Raw genomic sequence first — 21,794 nt, 5'->3', positions numbered from 1 at the left:
AATTTTTCATAAACAAACTTCTCTATACAGAATTTAAAATTCAAACAGAGTATGAGTCAGCAATAAATCAACTATTACTATAAACTAACTATTAGGCAATGTCAATGTTGTCAGCTAAAACGTCCATAACAGTGTTTAAATAATTTTGACAGATAAATTAATATTCTGTTCCTGGCTAGTTTACTCTTAACATGCTGTAATGTCTATGCTGTGAACTCCATAAAGACCTAAGTGACCATCCAATTGAAATCCTTCAGACTGCAAACATTTGGTTGCAAATCATACGGAGGCTCATCAGGAGTTAGAAATCAACTGTTAAAAATGGCCAAGTTCAAACAACAGGCTTCTCTTTTCAAGCTATTTTCAAATACACTGTTACAGTACTTCCAACAAAAAGAGAGAGATAATGATAACCAAAACAATGACTGAGAATTGTTACATCTAGGCCTCATCAAAAATGCAGAAGTAATACAAAACTCAGAAAACTTGCTTTAATTTTGGCATAGTTCTTGCTCAGAACTATGTAGCTTGTCATTTACCCAATTAATGTTTAAGATTGTCTAGATGAGTTTGAAGTTTTTAATAAAATAACTATCCAGCTTAATCTGCACTGATGGAAAGTTCAAAGACAGCCTAGGCCACTGCTTAATTAAGCTTAGGCTATCTGTTAGCCAAAGAGCAAACATTGCCTTCAGATACCCCTTTTCCACCGACACTGTTCCAGTGCAGGTTCCTGGCCTATATCTGAACCATTCCACACATTTCCACTGCAGAAAAAATGGTTCCGGGCCGGAAACAAATGCTGTTGAGCAATCTAATGACATTACACTATAATGCCCTTAATATCTAAATATATAAAACATTTTCAATTTATCTCCGAAAAGGACAGATAAGAGTAGCGGTAGTTTACTGTGCGCACTGCCTGTACAAACACCAGGATACGCAACCATTCTGGTGGAAGTCGTAAGAGTCTCCTCTAGGAATAATTTTCACCAAAAAAAAATATTTCATCAAGTTTAATTGCATAGCTCTGATATCTAGTTAGAGACCTTAGAGCCCTTGTTTCAATTTGGATAAGTATAATAAACGAGTATAATAGTTTCAAATACAACAACAGTGCGTTAAAAAAAAATTGTGTCAAGAGATGCGTTTACTGATTGTATCATCAAATTCAAGTCAAGTATGAGGAAAGTGTAAATAATTATAAGTAAATGGGACTATTGGTGCAGAAAGCATATGCCAGTGCGAATATGAAGGCATTAATCATAGCGATGGTTGAAAGTCATAGGTCACATTGCCATTAACTTAAGATCAATGGTAAACACCAAGCCCATGTCATTGTAATAATTGTGGCCACAGCAGGACATTACACTGGAAAGTTATTGTGGCTTAGAGACTTTCATTGGTGCATCTAATCGATTAGCATTTGAGGGACACCAGAAGGCACGCGTAGAAATTGAATCAGCTAGTCCCATAAAAGAGCCTATATTCGGCTTGTGTTCGTTTAGTTACACTGCTTGCAAAAACTACCTTCTCTGCTCACTTATGGGAGGAAAATAGTCACCACACACACAGCACAAAAAACAGCAATTATAAGAATGAGACCAAGTGTAACAGAGGATGATTACATTACTATTTCAGATTATATGCTCACAAAAATATGCTCACATATTTTCTTATTTTTAACAAAAATGGAGATATTGGGCAGAATGTCCATGTCCAAGCAGATAAGGCCAAACTCCAATAAATACAACAAAAAAGGCCATTAAATCATCAACAAGTAGTCTAAGCAACTTGTGTGCTATATTCAAAGTCTTCTAAACTTGTATCTTTGTGTTAGGAATAGACTCGAATTTAAGTTGTATATATGAACTACTTTAAATGTTTTTTTGTTCTGTCAGGAACCTTAAACAAATGAGTTTGGGATCAATACTATTTTTTTTAAAGAAATTAATACTTTTATTAATACTTGTAATACTAATACTTTTAAATCATTCAGCAAGGATGCATGAAATTAATTAAAAGTGACAGTAGACTTGTTTGCATTGTTACAAATATGTTTCAATTAAGTTCTATAGAACTTTCCATTCATCAAAGAATCCTGAAGAAATGTACCACTGTTTTCACAAAAATATTAAGCAGCATAACTGTTGTAAACACTGAAAAAGAAATGTGTCCAGAGCAGCAAATCAGCATATTAGAATGATTTCTCAAGAATTGTGTGACACTGAAGACTGAGTAATGGCTGCTGAAAATCCAGCTTTGACAACACCGGAATAAATGAATAATGGCTATATAAAATAAAAATTGCATAAAATTGCATGAAGGTGAGTAAATGATGATAATATTTTCATTTTGGGCAGATTTTTATTTAAGGCTGTGCAAATGACACCAATTACTGGCTAACCACTGGCCCTCATAGAGTCACAGAACTGAGGAGCTTCTCATCATTAAAATGTATAGGTCGCATTATTTCCTGAACTGGCAGAGGCGCCTGTAATTTCCTTGCCTATTGAGACGCTTAAATGCAGAAACATGCCTTCAGGGGTCAGCAAGGCTGTCTACCTGCCCAGATGACATGCAATAGGTTCTGGCAGGGCAGTAATCCCTCATTTCAACCAATTACTCTGAGGGCAAATTGTTTCAGCTTCGGTGAGCACTGTACTTGGTACAGTCTCAGTATATAACTGGAAAGACACACACAGCCTGTAGACTTTTCTGAAATGCAAGTTATGGATACAGATGAAACAGAATAAGAGGTTAAAATATAAGTGATAGCTCAATAATTCCAAATGGTAACTATCAACATTATAATCTTTTGTACACCAACCAAACCACTTCCTTGTCCCTGGTATTTGACATAGGTGTGGTCTTTAGTACAGTCGCTATTGTTGGTGTAACTATACACAAGCGAAGCGTGGACCAACTGTGGATCCCCTTCCTTCCTTCCTGACAGGCCTGATATTTTGGCCAAAGCACTTATATAATCATCCCAGGCCACTGCTGTAGGCATGTACACACCATCCCTCATCTCAGTGAGCTTGGTCTCATTGTTCTTTAACTTCCTTTCTCCCGTCCAGCTTTCCTGCTCATACACTCCAGTTCTCCACGAACGCTGTATGAGCATATGGTTTGGGGGCTGGGTAGCGTAAATGGAGGGTGGTTACGGTTTCATGCCAACAGTATGTGATAAATCACAGAGCATCTGCCAATGTCATTACCTGCTCAAACACAAAGGGTGTTCATGCTGCTATTCTGGCTTCAGTGGAATTCAAAGTTTATTATTTAAGGCCAGGGTTGTGAACCAATAATCGGTTCTTATCCAGAACCGTCAGTGTTTTTGAAAATACCGGAACCGTGCGAAATTCCTAAGTTTCGGTTCCGAAAACGGTTCTGATGCGAAGTGTGGGCGAAGCGCTGGGAGCTTATCTTTTAAAGGGGTGGTTGATTATGATTTCACTATTCTAACTTTAGTTAGTGTGTAATGTTGCTGTTTGAGCATAAACAACATCTGCAAAGTTACAACGCTCAAAGTTCAAAGCAAAGGGAGATATTTTATTTTAAAGAAATTGCTTTTCAAACACCCACGCGATCTTATTCCTAAATTAAAACTTCACACCGGAACATTCAAATCTGTTTGCACTGTTGCTGACCCAGAGAGAGCAGTTGTCAATATGAAACAACGTTACTTTAACAGTCTTTTCAACCACATAGGGTGACCAGACGTCCCGAAAAATTTGTGACAGTCCCGAAATCTAAGCTGTTGCGAATCCCGAATCCGTCCCTAATTGTCCCGAAAATTATACTAAAGCAAAGTCTTGAGTAGTTATTGTCTGATAAAACATTAAAAACTGTCCGTGGAGGTTGAGTCGTCCTGCAGCCAAGCCCCCGCCAGCTGCTCATTGGCTGCAGCATTTTTTTGTTTCATTTTTTTTGAAGTTCTACAAAGATACCATAGGGGTGAATTTAGATATGCATTGATAAGCTAATTTTCATTCATTCGTTTCATTGACATGGCTGGTGTACCGGAACCCCAACACGCTGCTAAAAAGCAAAAACATCTCTGCAGGTACCAGGATGTTTTTGGCTGGGGATAATTTTTAATTTTTTGCAAAAATTGCTAAATAATGTTGAATCTGTTGACATTACCAGTCTGTTAAACTCATTTGACAAGTATAAGAAATAATCACAAAAAGGATTGTTCATTTTTCCCTTACTACTAATTTTGATTGGTTGTTTTGATAGTTTTTATTGAATGGGAACCGGAATCGTTTGGCGGAACTGGAACCGGAAAATTTCTTACGATTTCCAACCCTATTTAGGGCTAATTAAAGTTATATTTTGTATCAATGTTACACTTTAAAGGGACACCTCACACCCAAAAATAAATATTTGAGTAATATTGAGTAAATATTGAGTAAAATAACAATGTTTTTTTTTTTTTTTTTGAGTGAACCATCCCTTTAAATGTAATGTAAGCTCAGGTAACTACAAAAACTGAATGAAGAACAGAAGATAATTTCAAACCAATTTATCTATAATTAATACTTAAAAGTACTTATGACAAGTTTATTTAATATCTGAAATCATAAGTGGATTTATGGCTTATCTACTCCAGGACAAAGAATTGGGCACATGAATATGAACTTATGAATATCAAAAGTTATAAATACAACTTATTACAGATATCTTGATAAAGTACTGTTTGAGTGATCTTAAATGTTTATCATAAATAAATATTTTATTATATATTTATTTTACTTTTAACTGAATGAGTTGGACCAGATAGTACAAGTTGGTACTTTGAATAATATACAATATATAATAGATTGTTTTTGTTACTACATACATCTATACTTGTATACTTTTGTGTATCATTCTTATTTTTGACGACTTTACGATTGTTGTAAAATATGGAAAACAAAATAGGTGTCTCAAAACTGCTGGTGTCTTAAACACATGAAATTATGATTTAGTACTATAACAGATGCTTGTCAACCCTTTCAAGGTTAAATTAAGCAAAAAGCTAATTAAGAATTTCCCCAACTGGCTTGAATACAACAATCCCACAGCTCCTCTCCATAGGTCCACTTCAGCATAAACTGCATGTCAGTCCCAGCACTGCATAACTCCACAACTCCACATTAACCATAATGAGGATCGTTATTCAGCTGATGAACAACCATCAAATCAATTGCCTCAGTTTAACCCTTCCACATTAAAAGCTTTAGTCCACTCATATAAAACCAGGACAATGAGGACATGAATCAAAAATGTCAGGTTGCCATGACATATAGGGAGAAATGCAATAAATGAAAAGTCCTCCTTTCCATAGCACTGGCTCGTGTTGTCGTGTTTTGTGTGGACACGCAGTCTGTGAGAGCTCTCATTGGCTGTGTGTTTGTCTCATGTTTTGTGCGAGAACATGGCTCTGTTTTGTTTGTTTATGTGCTCCGATGTCATATATTGTCTTAACACCGCCCTTCATGTTACCTGATTATTGGTTTATTTTCCCCACCTGCTCTCCAGTTGTTACCCTCCTCATTTCCTCTCATATTTATTCTCAGTCCTGTCCCAGTTCGTTGTCAAATGTTCCCATGGTGTGTTGCCTATGTGCTTTGCTTGTTCCTGCCCAGACCAGCTGTTGGTCATGTTTTCCCCCATAGGATAGTTTTTGTTTTATTTTATTATTAATAAAGAAGCCCGTTAAAACTCTGCAGTCCTCGCCTCATCCTTCCCTTACAAAACCTGACACTAACATGAACATACTACATGTTCAAATTAAGTTATGATACATTTTTTTTAAATAAAATGATAAAACTCACATTTCAGCCTTTAAAACATTTTTTTTTAAAAAGGTCAAAACTATAAATGGTGCTCTGTGAACAATTCTAGATAACTTATCCAAACTGTTTATTTTTAGAACTCACATTAGCTTATTTTTCATCAACTGGTTAAAATGTAGAACAGTGCATAAACAAATCAGTCAGAATGTTGCATTGGTCTGAACAAAAACAGCAGGCAGGCTGATTGAAAATGTAAATCCACTCTCTAGCAGTGCTCTCAACTCATGTTATCTAAACATGTTTTTCTCTTTTTCTTTTTCTGAATGACTTTTTCCCCATCTACATGCCACGGTTTGAGTCGTCACAATGGTAAATGTGGTAAGAAAGTTCCTGTGAAAACATACAAAACTAAACTTGCATGTAGACATTCTCTAATCCACTCTCTAACAGTAGGTTAGGCCCATGGAAGAATTCCGTGAAATGAACACGGCCCCTTAAGTTAAGGAAAAGGTTGTGGGTGGGCTTACGTTTCCATGATACGCGGGACAACAATGGGACGGTTGGGTTTAGGAAAAGAAGAGCATGACGGTTCAGTTTAGGAAAAGAACAACGGGACGGTTGGGTTTAGGAACAGCAGAAATAGAAACACTGCATTTCTGAACATATTCTTCTCTTTTCCTTTCTATGCATTCATTTTTCTATCTACATGCCATGACTTGAGCTGCCACAATGTTAAATTTGATAAGAGCATGACATGAAAAAAAAAAAAAAAAAAAAAAAAAAAATGACATGATAAAAAATATTCTGAACATCTTCAGTTTTTTTCCTTGTATGACTCTTTCCATCTACATGCCACAGTTTAGCCATCACAATGGAAACCTGGAAAGAAACAGCATGTGACAAATAAAAGGCAAGACAAATCTGAATGTTTTGTATATGAATACATCAAAAAGCTGCATTAACTGGTGTTAAAGTGCAAAATGAGTATTTTATTGTGGAAATCACTTTCTGAACAATGTGAACATGTTTTTTTATTTATTTCTTTGCATGACTCTTTCCATCTAAATGCCACGGTTTGAGCTAACACAACAATATAAGATAGATCATCTGACAGCAACAAAAGGTAAATCCAATATGATTTTTTTTGTAGCCTATATGAATAAATCAAACTTTTTTTTTTCTTTGCATGACTTTTCCCAACGACATGGTTTAAATAAAATAAAAAATGATCATGTGACAACATCAAAAACCTGTATCAACTGTGAAGAGCATACATATTTAATATCTGAAATGTTTTCTTTTTCTTTCTCTGAAATTGAATGACTCCATCTACATTCCACGGTTTGAGCCTTGCAATAAGCAGAAGTAGCTAGAGCTGCAGTTATTTGTAATTGATTAATTTCATACTTGAACATTCTGCCACTTTTATACTTGAACAGTAGTTTTGTAATCACTTTGGATCTTGTCGTTCACAAGGGCAAACAAGAGATCTGTCTATTTTTAAGGTAAATAAGGTAAATCTCTATAAAAATGCATGAATACTGCCAAACTTACTGACTTGTTTAAATTAATTTCACCAAAAAAAATAAAAATAAAAAATCTTAAAAGACTCCCCAAATCATGTTCTTGGGTTTCTTTCTTTCCATGACTATTTCCATCTACATGCCACGAATTGAGCCGTCACAATGATAAACCTGGTAAGAAAGATCACATGACAGCAAAAAAGGCAAGGCTCATTCTGAATGTTAACTTGTTTTAAAGTGCAAAATCACTGTATTTTGGAACGCTCTTCCCGTTTTTTTCTTTGCGTGACTTTTTCAAATAGTGAAGATGAAAGTTTGTTAGGAGAACAATCAAAGGTAAAACATGGGACCACAGTAGCTGTGAATATGGAGAAAGGAATCATAGGATAAGAAAAACAAATGCCTCAGGCTAATTATTAAAACAGAGTTTTCAATGCAGACAACTAATGTTTCAATAGATTATTTTAAAAGCAAGTGCAAATAATTTGCATCACAGAGTCTGACATGACAGGTCTGGAAAGACTTTAGACAGAAGACAATGTGCACCGTTATGATTGTTCACATACAGGCTCATTACTTCGGCAGCATAAAGAAGGCTTTCCCCTGATTTAATGACAGCTTGTCAGGACTTAATGCAAAAAAAAAAGTGTAATGATAATACCGATGAACACTTGGCAAAATCCATTTACATATTTGGCAAATTTCTGATAATTATTTAATTCTGATTAATAAATTAACATCCATCAAGTGAAGAAAGGCAATTAATTTGCCTTTTACAAATAATGCATATTAATGCAGTATGCCTTTAGCCAACATTAGGGCTTTTGCACCAGAGGAACCTTTTCATAGCTCCTAGAACTAATGGCGGAAGAACCTGCTTTTTTGGCATGTTCGCACCGCAGGAACTGGGAATGATTTTAGTTCTAGGAATGCCTTTTGGGGGAACTATATTATCTCCTACTTCAGAGTAGGATCTAACCCAGCACAATAGAGTGGCGCAGGTATGACGTCACTTTGTAGGCCAACCGGCAGTTAGCATCACGCTGGTTCCCTCGACAAAAAACCAATAGGATTTTCCCATTGGCTTTTGGATTATCGCAAAAAACAAGCTCTGTGATCAACAAAAGTTTATGATACATGCCCATTTTGTCCATCAAGTTAATTATCACAGATGAACAACTTTTATGAATTTTGAAGCTTGAATGCAGTCACCAGAAGTAAAAAGCTAAAGGTAGGCTATAAAAGAACTACACCAAGGGTTGTGGTGAGGGGCTTTATATATTGTGTTGGAAAACAGAAGGTTAAATAGGCCATAAAAATGTTTTGAAACTGAAATCTCACAATTATGGTAATATAACTGCTGATATTTTTTCTATCAATCTTAAAATGGCAGCTCTAACGTCCTGATGAGGCAACCCCTGTCTTCGATCAGAAACCAAAGAATGCTCGAGCTATGAAGATTTAAATAAACACAACTAGACAGTAAATCACCCCAGGGTATGAAGTGGGTTAAACACAACACTAGAATGAGAGCTGTAAAGAGAAGCACTAAATCACGATATACAGACATTCACAGTGACTGAACCACTCCAAAAGAAGAGTCTTCATTGTGCGGGCGGGACATAACTTATGTGATAAACTCATTTGTGACCCTGGACCACAAAACCAGTCACTTGGGTCATTTTTTTTTAAATTGAGAGTTATACATAATCTGAAAGCCGAATAAATAACCTTTCCATTGATGTATGGTTTGTTAGGATATGACAATAATTGGCCGAGATACAACAATTTGAAAATCTGGAATCTGAGGTGCAAAAAAATCGAAACATTGAGAAACATTGAGAAAATCGCTTTTAAAGTTGTTCATTTATGTTCACGATTGTGCAGCATTCACTCACAAAAATAAATGTTTTATATATTTACGGTAGGAAATTTACAAAATATCTTCATGGAAGATGATATTTACTTGATGAAATGATTTTTGGCATAAAAGAAAAAAAAATCTATAATTTTGACCCATACAATGTTTTGTTGGCTTTTGCCACAAATATACCTGTGCGACATGTGACTGGTTTTGTGGTTTTAGTATTCAAATGAAAAAAAAAAAAAAAAAAAAAAAAAAAGAGAGCCACAGATCAACAGATGTGGTGTTTATTGATGGATTACAGTGAGTGATGCGCTGGGGCAATTAAACTTATATAAACCGCATCAAATGGAGGTGTTTTCTTGAATTTATCAAGTGATCAAGTTTTCTTAGCATCAAGGACATTATTAATCACGCTTGCCCTGGCTTTAAAAAAAAAAAAAATTCAATATGCAACAGAACCGGGTTGCTGGAGATGCTTAATGACTTTTTTTTACCCTCACAGTAAGAAAATCACAAGGAATGAGTTATACCTCTGAGCCACTGGAGACGTTAATTAAAAAGGAGGATCAAATTAGGCCAGAATATTCATTTGTTACAATGAAAGGTCTCAGAAAAGGAGGTATATTTTAAAAAAACAAAAAAAACCACACAAACACAAAACATGTTTTTAAGATGAAATTTTGCTCTGTGCTTGATGGGGGTGAAAACAACCCGTATAACAGATCGCAAGGCAAAGACACTCCAAGGAGAAAGGAGAGAGTTATGAGTCAATTTACTGTTCTCCGTTACTATGGTTAAGGAGGGGACGGGCTCGAGTATCCTATGGCTTTGTTGTTCTGACGCTAGTCAATGTTACACAGAGGATGTTCAGTTCTTGAGGGGATAGAGAGCTTTTCTAAATCTAAAGAGGCTCTTTGGAGACAAAATGAGGGCACATCAACAGAATGGATCCTGGCCAAAAGTCTTTCTTACGGCTGGATTTTGTATGACACTGTCAAATGTCATCCAGTTTAATTCAGATGAAAAAGTGTGAATATTAGTGAGGATATCCATTTTTACCCATTTGATTAAAAGAAAGGAAAATGGGCAAATACTAGCCTGTTGTAACAAAAAAAGCCTTTTTTTCTTCTGAAGTCAGAATGAAATGAAAATTAACTAGGGATGCACCAATCATATTTTTAACGGTCGATTGTGATTGCTGATTTTACAAGCAAATGGCCCAATTCTGATACGGGTTGCCTTTGACCTTAAACAAAATGTGAAACATTTGAAATTACAGGCAACCACTGCATTTTAATCACGATCAAACAAAGATGCTACACACAGTTGTTTTTGATATATATTAGATTGTATAATTCCAAGACTTAAAGCAAAAACATTACAGAATGGACTGACTTTAGATTTGTGAAATTATACTACATAAAACATTGCGCAAAACAAAAACCGCAGATGGGCTGAAAAAAAAATTAAAAAAAGCAAATTCACAGCTGTAAACAATGCGGCGCTTCGCTTATAAACACTACTTTATTAGGCATTACATGGAAGTACGAGGAAAATAAAATGCCATCGAAACTTTTCTGAAGACAGTCAGTTCCCTTTAGAGAATACATGTAAACCCCAATTCAATATTTAGGGCATTGTGAACCGTGAACTTGCTGTGCCTACAGAATTTTCACTCCTCCTTTTGTCCGTCTTCAGTGTGTCCTGTTTACGGATTTCTTAATATTTCCACACAAATGACATTTTGGGAAATTATTGCAATGCAGTTTGTGTGCAAGTCCGGAACGGAGATCAGCCAAAATAAAACAAAACTGGCAAGGTTTTACTCCAAACACACAATTGGCAACCAGCTGTTTTTTTGTTTTGTTTTTTTGCTTTATTTTGGCCGAAAATTCACCCCATCTACTTTCTAAATGCATATAGGTTAATGTGAACAATTCATCCGTGACCTTTCTCTCTTGTGAAGTATGAGGGACATCAAGTGCACGTTCATCTGGCTCCACTTTTTGAGCCCACATCTCAAAATCCAATCAGTAACTGATGAATAGAACCAACTATTCTAGCTCTACTTTTTTTTCCCCTGATAATCCGTTACACTCAAATGTATGTCACAATACGGAACAAAAGATCTGTCGCTACTTCTGTTCCATCATGACTTTAAACTCAAACAACAAAGTTACATGAACCAATGGGAACAGTTAAACTAAACTAAGTGTTACGTCCAAATGGGTTTGATGAAGGGACAGAAAGGAAGAATCAATAAGCGGCATTAGAACACTCTTCATGACCTTTCTGCTTTCATTAAACATAGCTAAAGGAGAACAGAAAATCATCTATTCAGTGACAACTTCAGAGGTTCCATGTCCCAAATGTTGCCCCTAGCCCTCTTCCTCCTAACCCCTATAGAACAGAAATCCGTTGTGAACCATACTTTCAAGGGAAAACGGGAGCTATGGTCTTCACATTCGGATGCAGAGAATGTCTTTAATAGCATATGAACATAAGGCTATTCATTTTTCAGACAGGGTTCAGCTGGGACTGGAATCCACCAGTTACAACAGCAGTGAATCACAACAAGGAAATATCACCTAATTTTAGCTTGAATCAATTCTTAAAAAGGAAGAAAATTCCTAAAAATTATATTCAATAACTATAAGTTAGTTGTCAACATTTCCACTTCCACAGTGTTAGAGGAGAGACCTCAATGTGAAGGAATTCATTCCGACATCACTTAATCAGTCAGTTAATTAAGGTTCTGTTTTAAAGTGCAGGTCATCAATTTTTCCAAAGAGTGAGGTTTGACCATCTTAAAGCTAACAATATATAATGCAATAAATTTGAGACACAGCAATAAGAGCAAAGTATGCTGGGCTATGCAAAAGAGTCTAAAAGCTTTTACAAGAGGACTGCAAGACTGTAAATTTTTCCCTTTCCAAATCTGCCAGCAACATCTACTCAATGCTAATCATCTCCACAAAAATAATGTCACGATCAGGTTCTTGCATACAAGGTGTCTGAGGTATCTCGTAATCAGTGAAGCGAGAGTAAACATTAAGGTAGGCCTATAATTTAGTCCACTGGTCACACATTGGGTTTGGGTTTGTGTCACACATGTGCGTCAAACAAACCACTTCTGCTGCTTGACACTAAAAAGGCTTGAAGTCAAGGAAGGTTTGAGGCTTAAGTGGATTTGATGCCATATATTGTGATGCTCAATAATAAAAATAAAAAAGGCTAATTGGGAGAGATCATGTGGAAGTAAAGTGAAGCTTAAGAAACCACTACAATACTTAACTGCTGTTCAGACAGCGAAAGGAACAAGATAAGCTTTTATAGGGGATCTAGACATTCATTTACACTTTTATATCTATTAGTTGGTGTTTAACAAACATTTTTTTGCACCAAATAAAGCATGACAACAGCCTATAAACACTTCATACTCCAGTTCATTATACTGGGTAAACTGAATCTGGGTGTGGTGAAAATGACCAATGATTATAGGCTTCAACCTTTTAATTCCCCAATGAACTCTAAATCACCTCTTCCTGCACAAACAGAGTCTGTAATTTTTAACATAACTATTGACCAAAATGTCTGAGGCTCCTGATCTCACCTCAATATTTCCACTCCTACATTATCTGTTTTGAAGTGAAACCAATATATTCACCGGATCTCTTCGACCCAAGTTCCTTTGTCAGGGTGATGGCAATTAAGATCAAAAGGCAGATTAAACGGAAATGATTTCCGACAGCCATTGAAATGTTCTCCATTCCTTCATAGACACCACATCATAAGATCCAACAAAGTGAAATACCATCAGAACAGAAAGCACTATACTGAAACATTTAACTACTGCACTACTCTCTTTACACTAAGCTTTCACATTGAAATTACCAATCTAAAGTTGCAAACTGCAATAATGCATTCTGTTACATGACTCCTTGGAATAATAAATGTCCTATGTTGGAACAAATCATATGCCATGGTGTGCATTTTGTTAAAGTCCACAATAGCAACAAACAGCAAGCAATAAACAATAGACAAAACAGAGAAACTGCTAGCCAAATAAATTATGGTGAATGGGACTTAAAATCAAACTAGTAGGATCTCTTTTGTCAGCATTATATTGCATACAATTTCTCCTCAAAATGCAATGTTTTGTATGCAAAATATTTATGCATGGTCTGATAAGTAAGCTAATTATCACACACAATATTCTGCAGTGCAACAACAAAATGCAGTAACTACAAATTGTAAGTAATCAACAGTTAGCAAAATCCATCCAGTGAAGGAAATGATTGGCTTAACTATGCTCACATTTATAGAAAAGAGCGTTAACACCAATTAGAAACATTTATCAGAATCAGTGTTGTATAAGTTACTGTATATGCTGTCTTTATAGGGCAGTCTACTGCAAGCTCGAACAATGCTGTCACTGCTTGAACTTAAAACTACTTAACCACTACAGGATGATTGGTTTTGTGCAACTTTTGTGTTCACACAATATTTCCCTGCTGTAAAAGCATGGTTTGTCCCTTAGCCAGCAGACCATTGCAGGGGGTCCAGCGCACTGAAAAGGTTAATAGGATCGTTTGCACCTGGTGTCTGCTGCCATGCTGGAAACCAGGATGTTGCAAAAACAAACTAAAAATGCCTTACAATGGTTACATTCAAATCACCTCTTATCACACTTCCCTGAAATAAGTTTCACTGTAATAGCGAAATCTGGACCATGGAATGCAAAGTATACCAGGAAAAGGAAGTATGTTCAGGTAAAACCTCCCTGACAGCAGTACAGTAGTGGATGTTTGAGAACCTGCCATTACAGCTAACTGACAACAACAGGCTGCCTTGAAGATCAGACTTGGGGATAGGGAATAAAAAGTTATTAATTCCATACTATTTTTTACCTCTACTTTCATACTTAAGAGCATACTGTCATTAAGTTAATAAATAAATATAGTCAAAAAAAAAAGTTTGGGGTTTCAAATGTGATGAGCTACAAACAATTTATAATACATTCATCTTCATCATATATTTTCTTAAAAGTTGATGACGTTGCAGGGCATTTCGATTAGCAAATTGTGCCTAGTAAAGTGAACTTATACAGATATCACCTACTGAGTGAAGGAACTGAAGCAGTGAACACTATAGGGACCCTGAGATTCAGAACGTAGCTTGTAGACCCCATTAGCTACTACATGTAAATGTGAAGATTTTAAATTGGGAAAAAATGTGTTTAAACACAATTACAACAAAAATAAAGCAAAACGTAAGATTTCTGTATCAAGGGGGGTCTACATAGGAAGCCACTGCATTCTCATCGCCCGTGATAGGTGGGCGCCAAAACTGAGCTTTACTTAGAAGACCCCCACTTCAAAGAACCCTTCTCTGTTTACACACATGGAAATCCCAAAACACTGTGGTATGCGACATAACTTATAGGACTGGTGTATGTTTATCAAAGCAACTTTGACAGGGCTATCAATATCCCATCATTTCATTTTGTAGGCAATTTGCTCATTGATCTGTCCTGCTTTTGTATTTTGATTGTTGCTCGAGGCATGAAGACCACCCGTGCGGAACAGAGACTGAGTCATTTCGTCGTAGCGCTTTATTGGAATACCAAGAAGGCAGTTATATCCATCTAATGACTGACATTTGTAAACTTTGTAAGCTAACTCGACTTTAGGAAGCAGTAAAAGTAAACTGGAAACATAAAAACTCACCCTTATCCGCCTCATGGCCGCAACAATCTCCACACGGCTATTGGGTCGAGCCACATCCAGACTACCGATATACTGGAAATCAAAGCCAACGAGATGAAATCTATTAGATCTCCCGTCGACAAGTTGGGCTTAGTAAAACTAACGTTAGATATCAGAACTCATGCGCTCAATTAAATTGACAATACGGAATGTAAACAAAGGCTAAACAACTTAATGTATCCTAGGACTGGAAACAGGATTTGCAACAGGATGTAAATAAAACATGCTGCTGAAAAACATCTTCATGTCAAAAGAAACTCACCTTTGCTTCGAAATTAATCCCATGTTGGAATGCTTCCTCGTTATGTAAAGGAATCCGCAAATCGTGTCCATCATCGACTAAATTGTATTTTGTTTTGGCAGGCATGGTGACCGTGTTACGTCCTTCTCCAGAGTTGAAAAAAACAAACAGCTCGAGGGAAGTCAGAACTTAGTCTAACTCTTGCGATCCATGCCTTTTTTTTAGCCAGAGGTCACTCTTATCTCTCATGCGTGCTCGCTTTTGACAGAGCAACTTTTGTAGAAATCACTATCTTCTTCAATCCGACGTCGCCGAAGTGGCTTTCCAATGTGTACGTTTGACCAAATATGAATGATCCGCTCACTTGTTCCCATTCAAGCGGGCAGCCCTAAGCTTTAGCTGGTGTAGTAGTGCCAAAATCCTGCTTCCTGGGCTTGTCCGTTCCCAACAACTTCACGCCAGCAGCGCCATAACCGAGCCCACACATCCTTTTCGAAGGGATTGTTGCGAGGGCAGAGCGCCATTGGTTGAAAGGGGGAATTCCACCTGCTTTCATTGGAACACGGCTTCAGGTTTGGAGGAGGAGAAAAACACCTCGCTTCGCATTCAACACCCAACAATAGTGTTCAAAGGAGAGCGGAGCCTGGCCTCTAGTGGCAGAGTTCGGTATACTGTGGATATAGCTCAATAATAGCTGAGACGAGTTGGCATGTTGCTTCAAGAGAACTTGAAAATATAGCCTACATAAACCCCCGGTTTCACAGACAAGGTTTAAGCCTAGTCTCAGCTGAGATAGCACACGACTATTTGATGTGAAACTTACATCTGGAAGACGTATTTTAAAGAGTGTTTGCTCATCTGGAATCCGTCTATAGGACGTTTCCTGTCAGATGTCAAATAGACATTTAGAAGATGTCAGTTTAACATACATTCTAAATCATTCTAAATCATTACATCTTAAAGACATCTTCTAAACGTCTATTTGACATCTGACAGGAAACGTCCTATAGACGTATTGCAGATGAGCAAACACTCTTTAAAATACGTCTTCCAGATGTAAGTTTTACATCAAATAGTCGTGTGCTATCTGGGAGACTAAAATGCATTTTTTTTTTTGACTGAACGCAACTTGCACGGGCATATCCTATGTCACTGCCATTGTTTTGTCTCAAAATGCACACCATTAGCCTAAAGTTTTTTTCTAAGGCACGTTTATAAAAACGCCTTAAATGTCCTAATTGAATTAAGGCCCAATCCTGGCTTAATCTAAGCCTTGTCTGTGAAACCAGGCCAAGATAAAGTTGACTAAGCAATATCACTATGCTACTTTTTTGGCGTAACTGTTAAACCCGTTTTAAAGAGTTAAAACTTTAGTATTTCTTCAAATTGAACACTTTCCTTTACATTTCTTCTTTTTGTTATTGATAATCACTTTAAAAAGTTTCTTGCCTACTTTTTGAATTACTTTTATGTATGAATTATGTATTTTCTGAATAGCCAATACTGCAGTTCTGCTTTCATCAGTTTTTATTGTTAATGGACTGTTTTTCCCAGATTGTTTGTGGTAAAATAGAATGCATGTAGTCAAGTTACTAATTGGTTTTAAGTATATGTTTTTATATAAGCACAAGGAAGGTCAGAAAAGCTATTTCAATAGAATGAACACAATATTGAATGACATTTAACCAATTGATAGATGATTAGAGCAACACATCAATATTGCTGTAGCTGTATCAGGATTGTTCATTGATGCACTAACATAAAGTGATCCTTTTGATGCTGTTCTTTTATTAGTATGATTGTGTTATGTTCTTTAATAAGTATAAGAATAATAATTCCTTCTTTATATGATGGTTCTCATCTCGTAATTATTGTGATATAGTTGCTCAACTAGTTCACGACTTGCTTTCCTGAATCCTCAGCCAATATAAACATTGCAGTTCTAGTTTCCCTTATCCAAAGCAGAGAGGAGAAACGTCTAAGGGAAATGTTGTAGTGCTTTAGTTATTTTAAATTTTAAAATAGTTATTTTTCTATTTTTTAAGAGACCTAACACTTTATGCCAGGGATGTTTCCCAAATTTGTTATCATATCTAAATGCATAGGCTATTATGCACATTAACATAATCCACAGCATGCTTCTAATGCTGCAGTAACATTTCAAACCTTTTAAACATTAAATGTATTGTAGAGTTTAAACCGTGGTTGGAAACCGTGCTGGTGTTACAAAGTAACCGCTGGAGACAGAAAAGGACTCATTTCCCGTACATTATTATCTTTAGCTCTGTTTATTTAACAAAAACTGACAATGTAGGTTGTGAGGAGCACTATGAAGTGACATTCTGGGCTGGCGCCTTTTCTGTATCCCCAGTTGCATGGAAATACAAATATTTGTTTTTGTGAGGTAGTGCATGATGGAAGTTATTAAGTTGTTAGCAAATACACGACTGTGTTAAAATAAATAGAATAGATTAGAACAGAATCCATTTCAGAATATCCTATTTCACCCTCTCCTGGTGGTTTTTGGGAAGTACAACTCACTTACAGTATGGGTTGAGCTAATTAATGAGCACAGGTTACTGCAAGGATTAAAAAAAAAATTCACTGGCAGCATCCGAGATCACATACTTCCCTACTATTTATTAAAATTACTGTGTTTTCAATGGCATCCGCTGTAAAAAGCAGTATAAAGCTCCTAGATCACTTATAATGTTCCACAGGTCTTTTTTTTGGTCAATTGAATTTCTCTGAAAGATATTTTTTACCGAAGAGATGTATGTCTATCCCTCTCAGCCTCGCTTTCATTCCCTTTAAAGATGGCGCTGCTGTGAATGTCAATTGGAGAAAGCATAACGGCTAACTTGGATCACACGTGCCTTGATAACCAATCACATTACAGCCTTGACATCATTGAATTTCTTTCAGAGTTGTGTGACAGACAATCACTGTTTACCATAGACTGTGTCCCAATTCAGAGGCTGCATCCTTCGAAGGACTGAACGCTGTTAAATGCGACGGTCTAGCCTATGGAGGACTGTTCTTTTCGCCTAGCAGCAATGACAGTGCCGAGGCAGTGTTTGCACTGGACCTCAACTACCTAAAAACAAAACAGGGTTCACTAACTACATCTAAATATGTTCACCTTAGTCCATTTAGATACATAATAAATATAGAAACTATATAAAATCGCATCTTGGTAAGATCAACATTTGAACTGGTTTAAAGTTTTTTTTTTTTTTTTTTACATTTCTATCAGATATTTGAGTAAGTTGAAACCCAATACTTAGATTTAAAAGTGTAATTTGGCAATTTCTCAAAAAAATCCTGTCGTCACTGGTGCACAATGAATTCTGGGGTAGGATGCGAAAGATCTGTTGGATTCTTTGAAGGACGCATTATGGAGGCCGCATTTGAAGGAGCCTTCAAGTTGGGACAGCCTTCGTCGCGCAGCGGTGACGCAATCGACCTTTGAATGCGGTCTTCGAAGGATGCAGTCTCTGAGTTGGGACGCAGCTACAGAAATGAAGTTAAAATAGATCAATCCAAAACAAATGTTTGGGCTGTCGATTCATTAAATAAGAAGACATTTTCCCACAAAAGTATTGAGGCCTCTCCTCCATTGACATCCATTAACAGGCTCTGAACTCATTCCCTGCGTATCACAGCGTTAGCAGGTGTTATTACGTTTTTTTTTTTTTTTTTTTTTTTTGTGCTTGCATGCAGGCTTGTCTTAAGTGGCTTTGCGCCCGAAAAATTAAGGCAGCTGACTTGTTGCCTCGCTGCCTTAGGCAATGACTTTGTAGGCAGTGTTTGCGCACGAAGGTACCTCACGAAACTGATTTCGAACAGACTTCTGAGGCAGCGTAACTGTTATTGATCTACAGCAAAATAGAGCAATCTTTGGTGATAACCAAGCAAATATTTAATTACTACAATAGTAATTTCTCACTAGAAATAAAATCAGAAGTGGAAAACATTGGTAAAAACCTCCATTTAAGTACACACAAGCTGACCAGCAACCACAACTTTCAGATGCCATCTTTATTTTTCTAGCTCAACTGTCACAGAATGGAAAGCACATGATTGTGGGATATCAAAGGCAGTGAAGGATATATCTATGCTGCTTTCAAAAATCCATCAGATGAAGGGATCTCAGAATGCATCCTCAGAAGACAGCATTTTTTAATTTTCAGACTCAGCATGACAGCGGCAGAGTGGGACTGGCGTTGCCCATCCCTGTAGTAGGCGAAAAAAACAAACAATGTGACAGAAGAGGTGTGAATCCACAGTACTCATTAAAAAGCAGGCAAAAAAGAACCCAGATGATGTAATTGTCAGGTCAGGATACGGACTCAAATTGCAGGCAACAAAAGGTTTATTTCTCTTCAAAATAGGAAACACAAAAGCCTGTCAATAATCCAGACAGGAACTCAACAGACTGAATTTCAGAGGAACTTCCAGAGTAGCATCCTCAATAGATTGACGCAACGTCTGAAGAGCCAGAACAAAGCGGTGTAGCACAGAGGGACAGGCTGAAGAGGCGGGAGGCTGGCGGCTCTCAGGTAGCACATGAAGCAGGACAGAGAAAAAGCCAATCCATGACAGGACACAGAGACCAGGGCTGAATGCAGCAGAACTGCCTGGGAAAATCAGGAGGAGGTAGAGAAAATAAAACTAAAAAAGGAAACAAAAACTGGCAAAGATCCAACACAGTAGACCACAAGACAAAGCGACTGGAACTATTACTCACACATAGCTCAAACAACAATCTGGCACAAGACAACACACACGAGGAGACTAAATAGGAGATAGAAGGAATTAATTGATATTGGATCAGGTGAGGTGAGTCAAATAATAACGAGGTAATGAATGGGATAACAAGGGAGTGGGAGGAGACACTGCAATGACAGTGAAGCACATGGTGAACTGTCAAAACGAACCCACATGCTCCAAACAAACACAAACACACAACAGAGATTGGACAGATCAGCCCAGGGACATGACAGTAATAGGCTACTTTTCGTAAGTGTGCATACGATGGACACTTTACTTTCCCATAAGGCCACAGGAGAGGATTTGTGAATGGCAGGGAAGCAACACAACTGACGCTGCTAGTAGGTCACACGTGACGTGACAGTTACAACATGGTGAATTTTAGGTATTTAGGAATTAGGTAGCCTAATACACATAATCATACTATATAGAACATACTTTTTTAGCACTCGCAAAGTAGGCCTACTTATTCAAAGTACCTAATCGAGAGTATGCGATTTCGGATGCAGCCTCTCAATTTGTGCTTGCCCAGAGGAGAAAGAAGGAGATTTTGTGTGAAATAAGGGTGTGTGATATTGTGTGTTGAAGGAATGAGTGTGATTATTGAGAGAGTGGTCTATGTTAGAGGGGGAAAATGAGATGTTGTAGAAGAATATGAGGGAGAAAAAGATTAAGACAAAGATAACTATTTTTGAATTTACAGTTTTGTTTCTTTTTAAGAATAAGGGATGATATTTCTCTGGTCTTTTTGCTTTGCTCCGTTTGAGCTGCAGTCTGTGCTGGAGGCTCCTTATTTTCAAGAGTTAGGAAAGTGTTAAAGATGACCCCCAAATAGCAGAGCACCTTTTGAGATCCTTACATAAAGGGATGTCAAATAATAATTGATGAAGACTTTGGTTGAGTCTGAACTACCTGAACTCCTTGAACCTAACTGTGGCTGAAAATAGACGTAATGACATGTAATTTATGTAAAAGATGTAATGATTGGGACAACTGTAACACAATATGTGCTACAATCACAAAACAATTGGGCAAGTTACTATGCCACTTTATGATATCAGTGAAAATCTTATTTTAGTCTCTGTGTAGCCAAGTCAGTGGGTGTTCAAAAGGTCAGCAGTTAAGATGCATTTTAATGCCTGGATGTTTAAATGCTTAATCTGAATTCATAATAAAGCCTCCATAGGAATATGGGGCACGTAAGCTGCAGAAACAGCTCAAACACAAGGACTGTAAACACTCTTGTACAAAGAGCAAAGCAGCCGAGGACATATTTGTTTGTTCATGCCTGCTGACTCCTCAGAAGGTTGTTTTTACTAAGGATAAAGTAACATTTTTATGTAGGCCACTGATGTAATATGTACTGGTTCTGACAACACTAAAACAGTGCCAACCGCATTAATTCTGCTTAAATATGAAAATGAATGAAAGTAGAATAAAAATAAAAATAAAACTACTAATATTGAAATAAATGATAATTCAAGATCTTTAAAACATCATATTAAGTCATTTCTAGCATTACTCCAATACGACAATAAACCACAGAGGGGCAGAGCAGTGCAAGAAAGCAACTGGAAAAGCAAATTACAAAAATAACAGTCTATTGTTTGACTTTAACTTTTCAGACAGTATTGCTATTGTCAGCATATGAAAACCAGATTTGAGATGTTTAGTTATTTATTACAGTGTATTGCATATAGACAGACACCAACTCTGAACACTTACAAATATTTATTTATTTATTCATATTGGGGGACATGAAAAAGGCTAATGGTGAAAGCTGTTCGTTGTTCCCCTTAACCTACATTACAGTAATGTGTCAGATTGTAATCAATT

The 21,794-nt window shown here is 36.9% G+C and overlaps 1 protein-coding gene across 1 annotated transcript in view; it reads right to left on the bottom strand.

The window, feature by feature from the left end:
- The window catches only part of nos1apa (nitric oxide synthase 1 (neuronal) adaptor protein a), a 109,034-nt gene extending 93,221 nt beyond the window's left edge, over positions 1-15,813 (bottom strand). The window contains exons 1-2 of the mRNA XM_079884823.1: positions 15,207-15,813; positions 14,906-14,977 (exon numbers count right to left, since the gene is read on the bottom strand). Of these exons, the coding sequence (XP_079740949.1) occupies positions 14,906-14,977; positions 15,207-15,311 (177 nt within the window). The 5' untranslated portion in view covers positions 15,312-15,813. The remainder of the gene's footprint in view (positions 1-14,905; positions 14,978-15,206) is intronic.
- Between the last annotated feature and the right edge of the window lie 5,981 nt (positions 15,814-21,794).

Source organism: Squalius cephalus (genome assembly GCF_949319135.1).
Source record: "Squalius cephalus genome assembly, chromosome: 10".
Taxonomy (NCBI): Eukaryota; Metazoa; Chordata; class Actinopteri; order Cypriniformes; family Leuciscidae; genus Squalius; species Squalius cephalus.
Note: the sequence above shows the minus strand (reverse complement) of the source record. Positions and strands in the feature narration are given on the sequence as shown.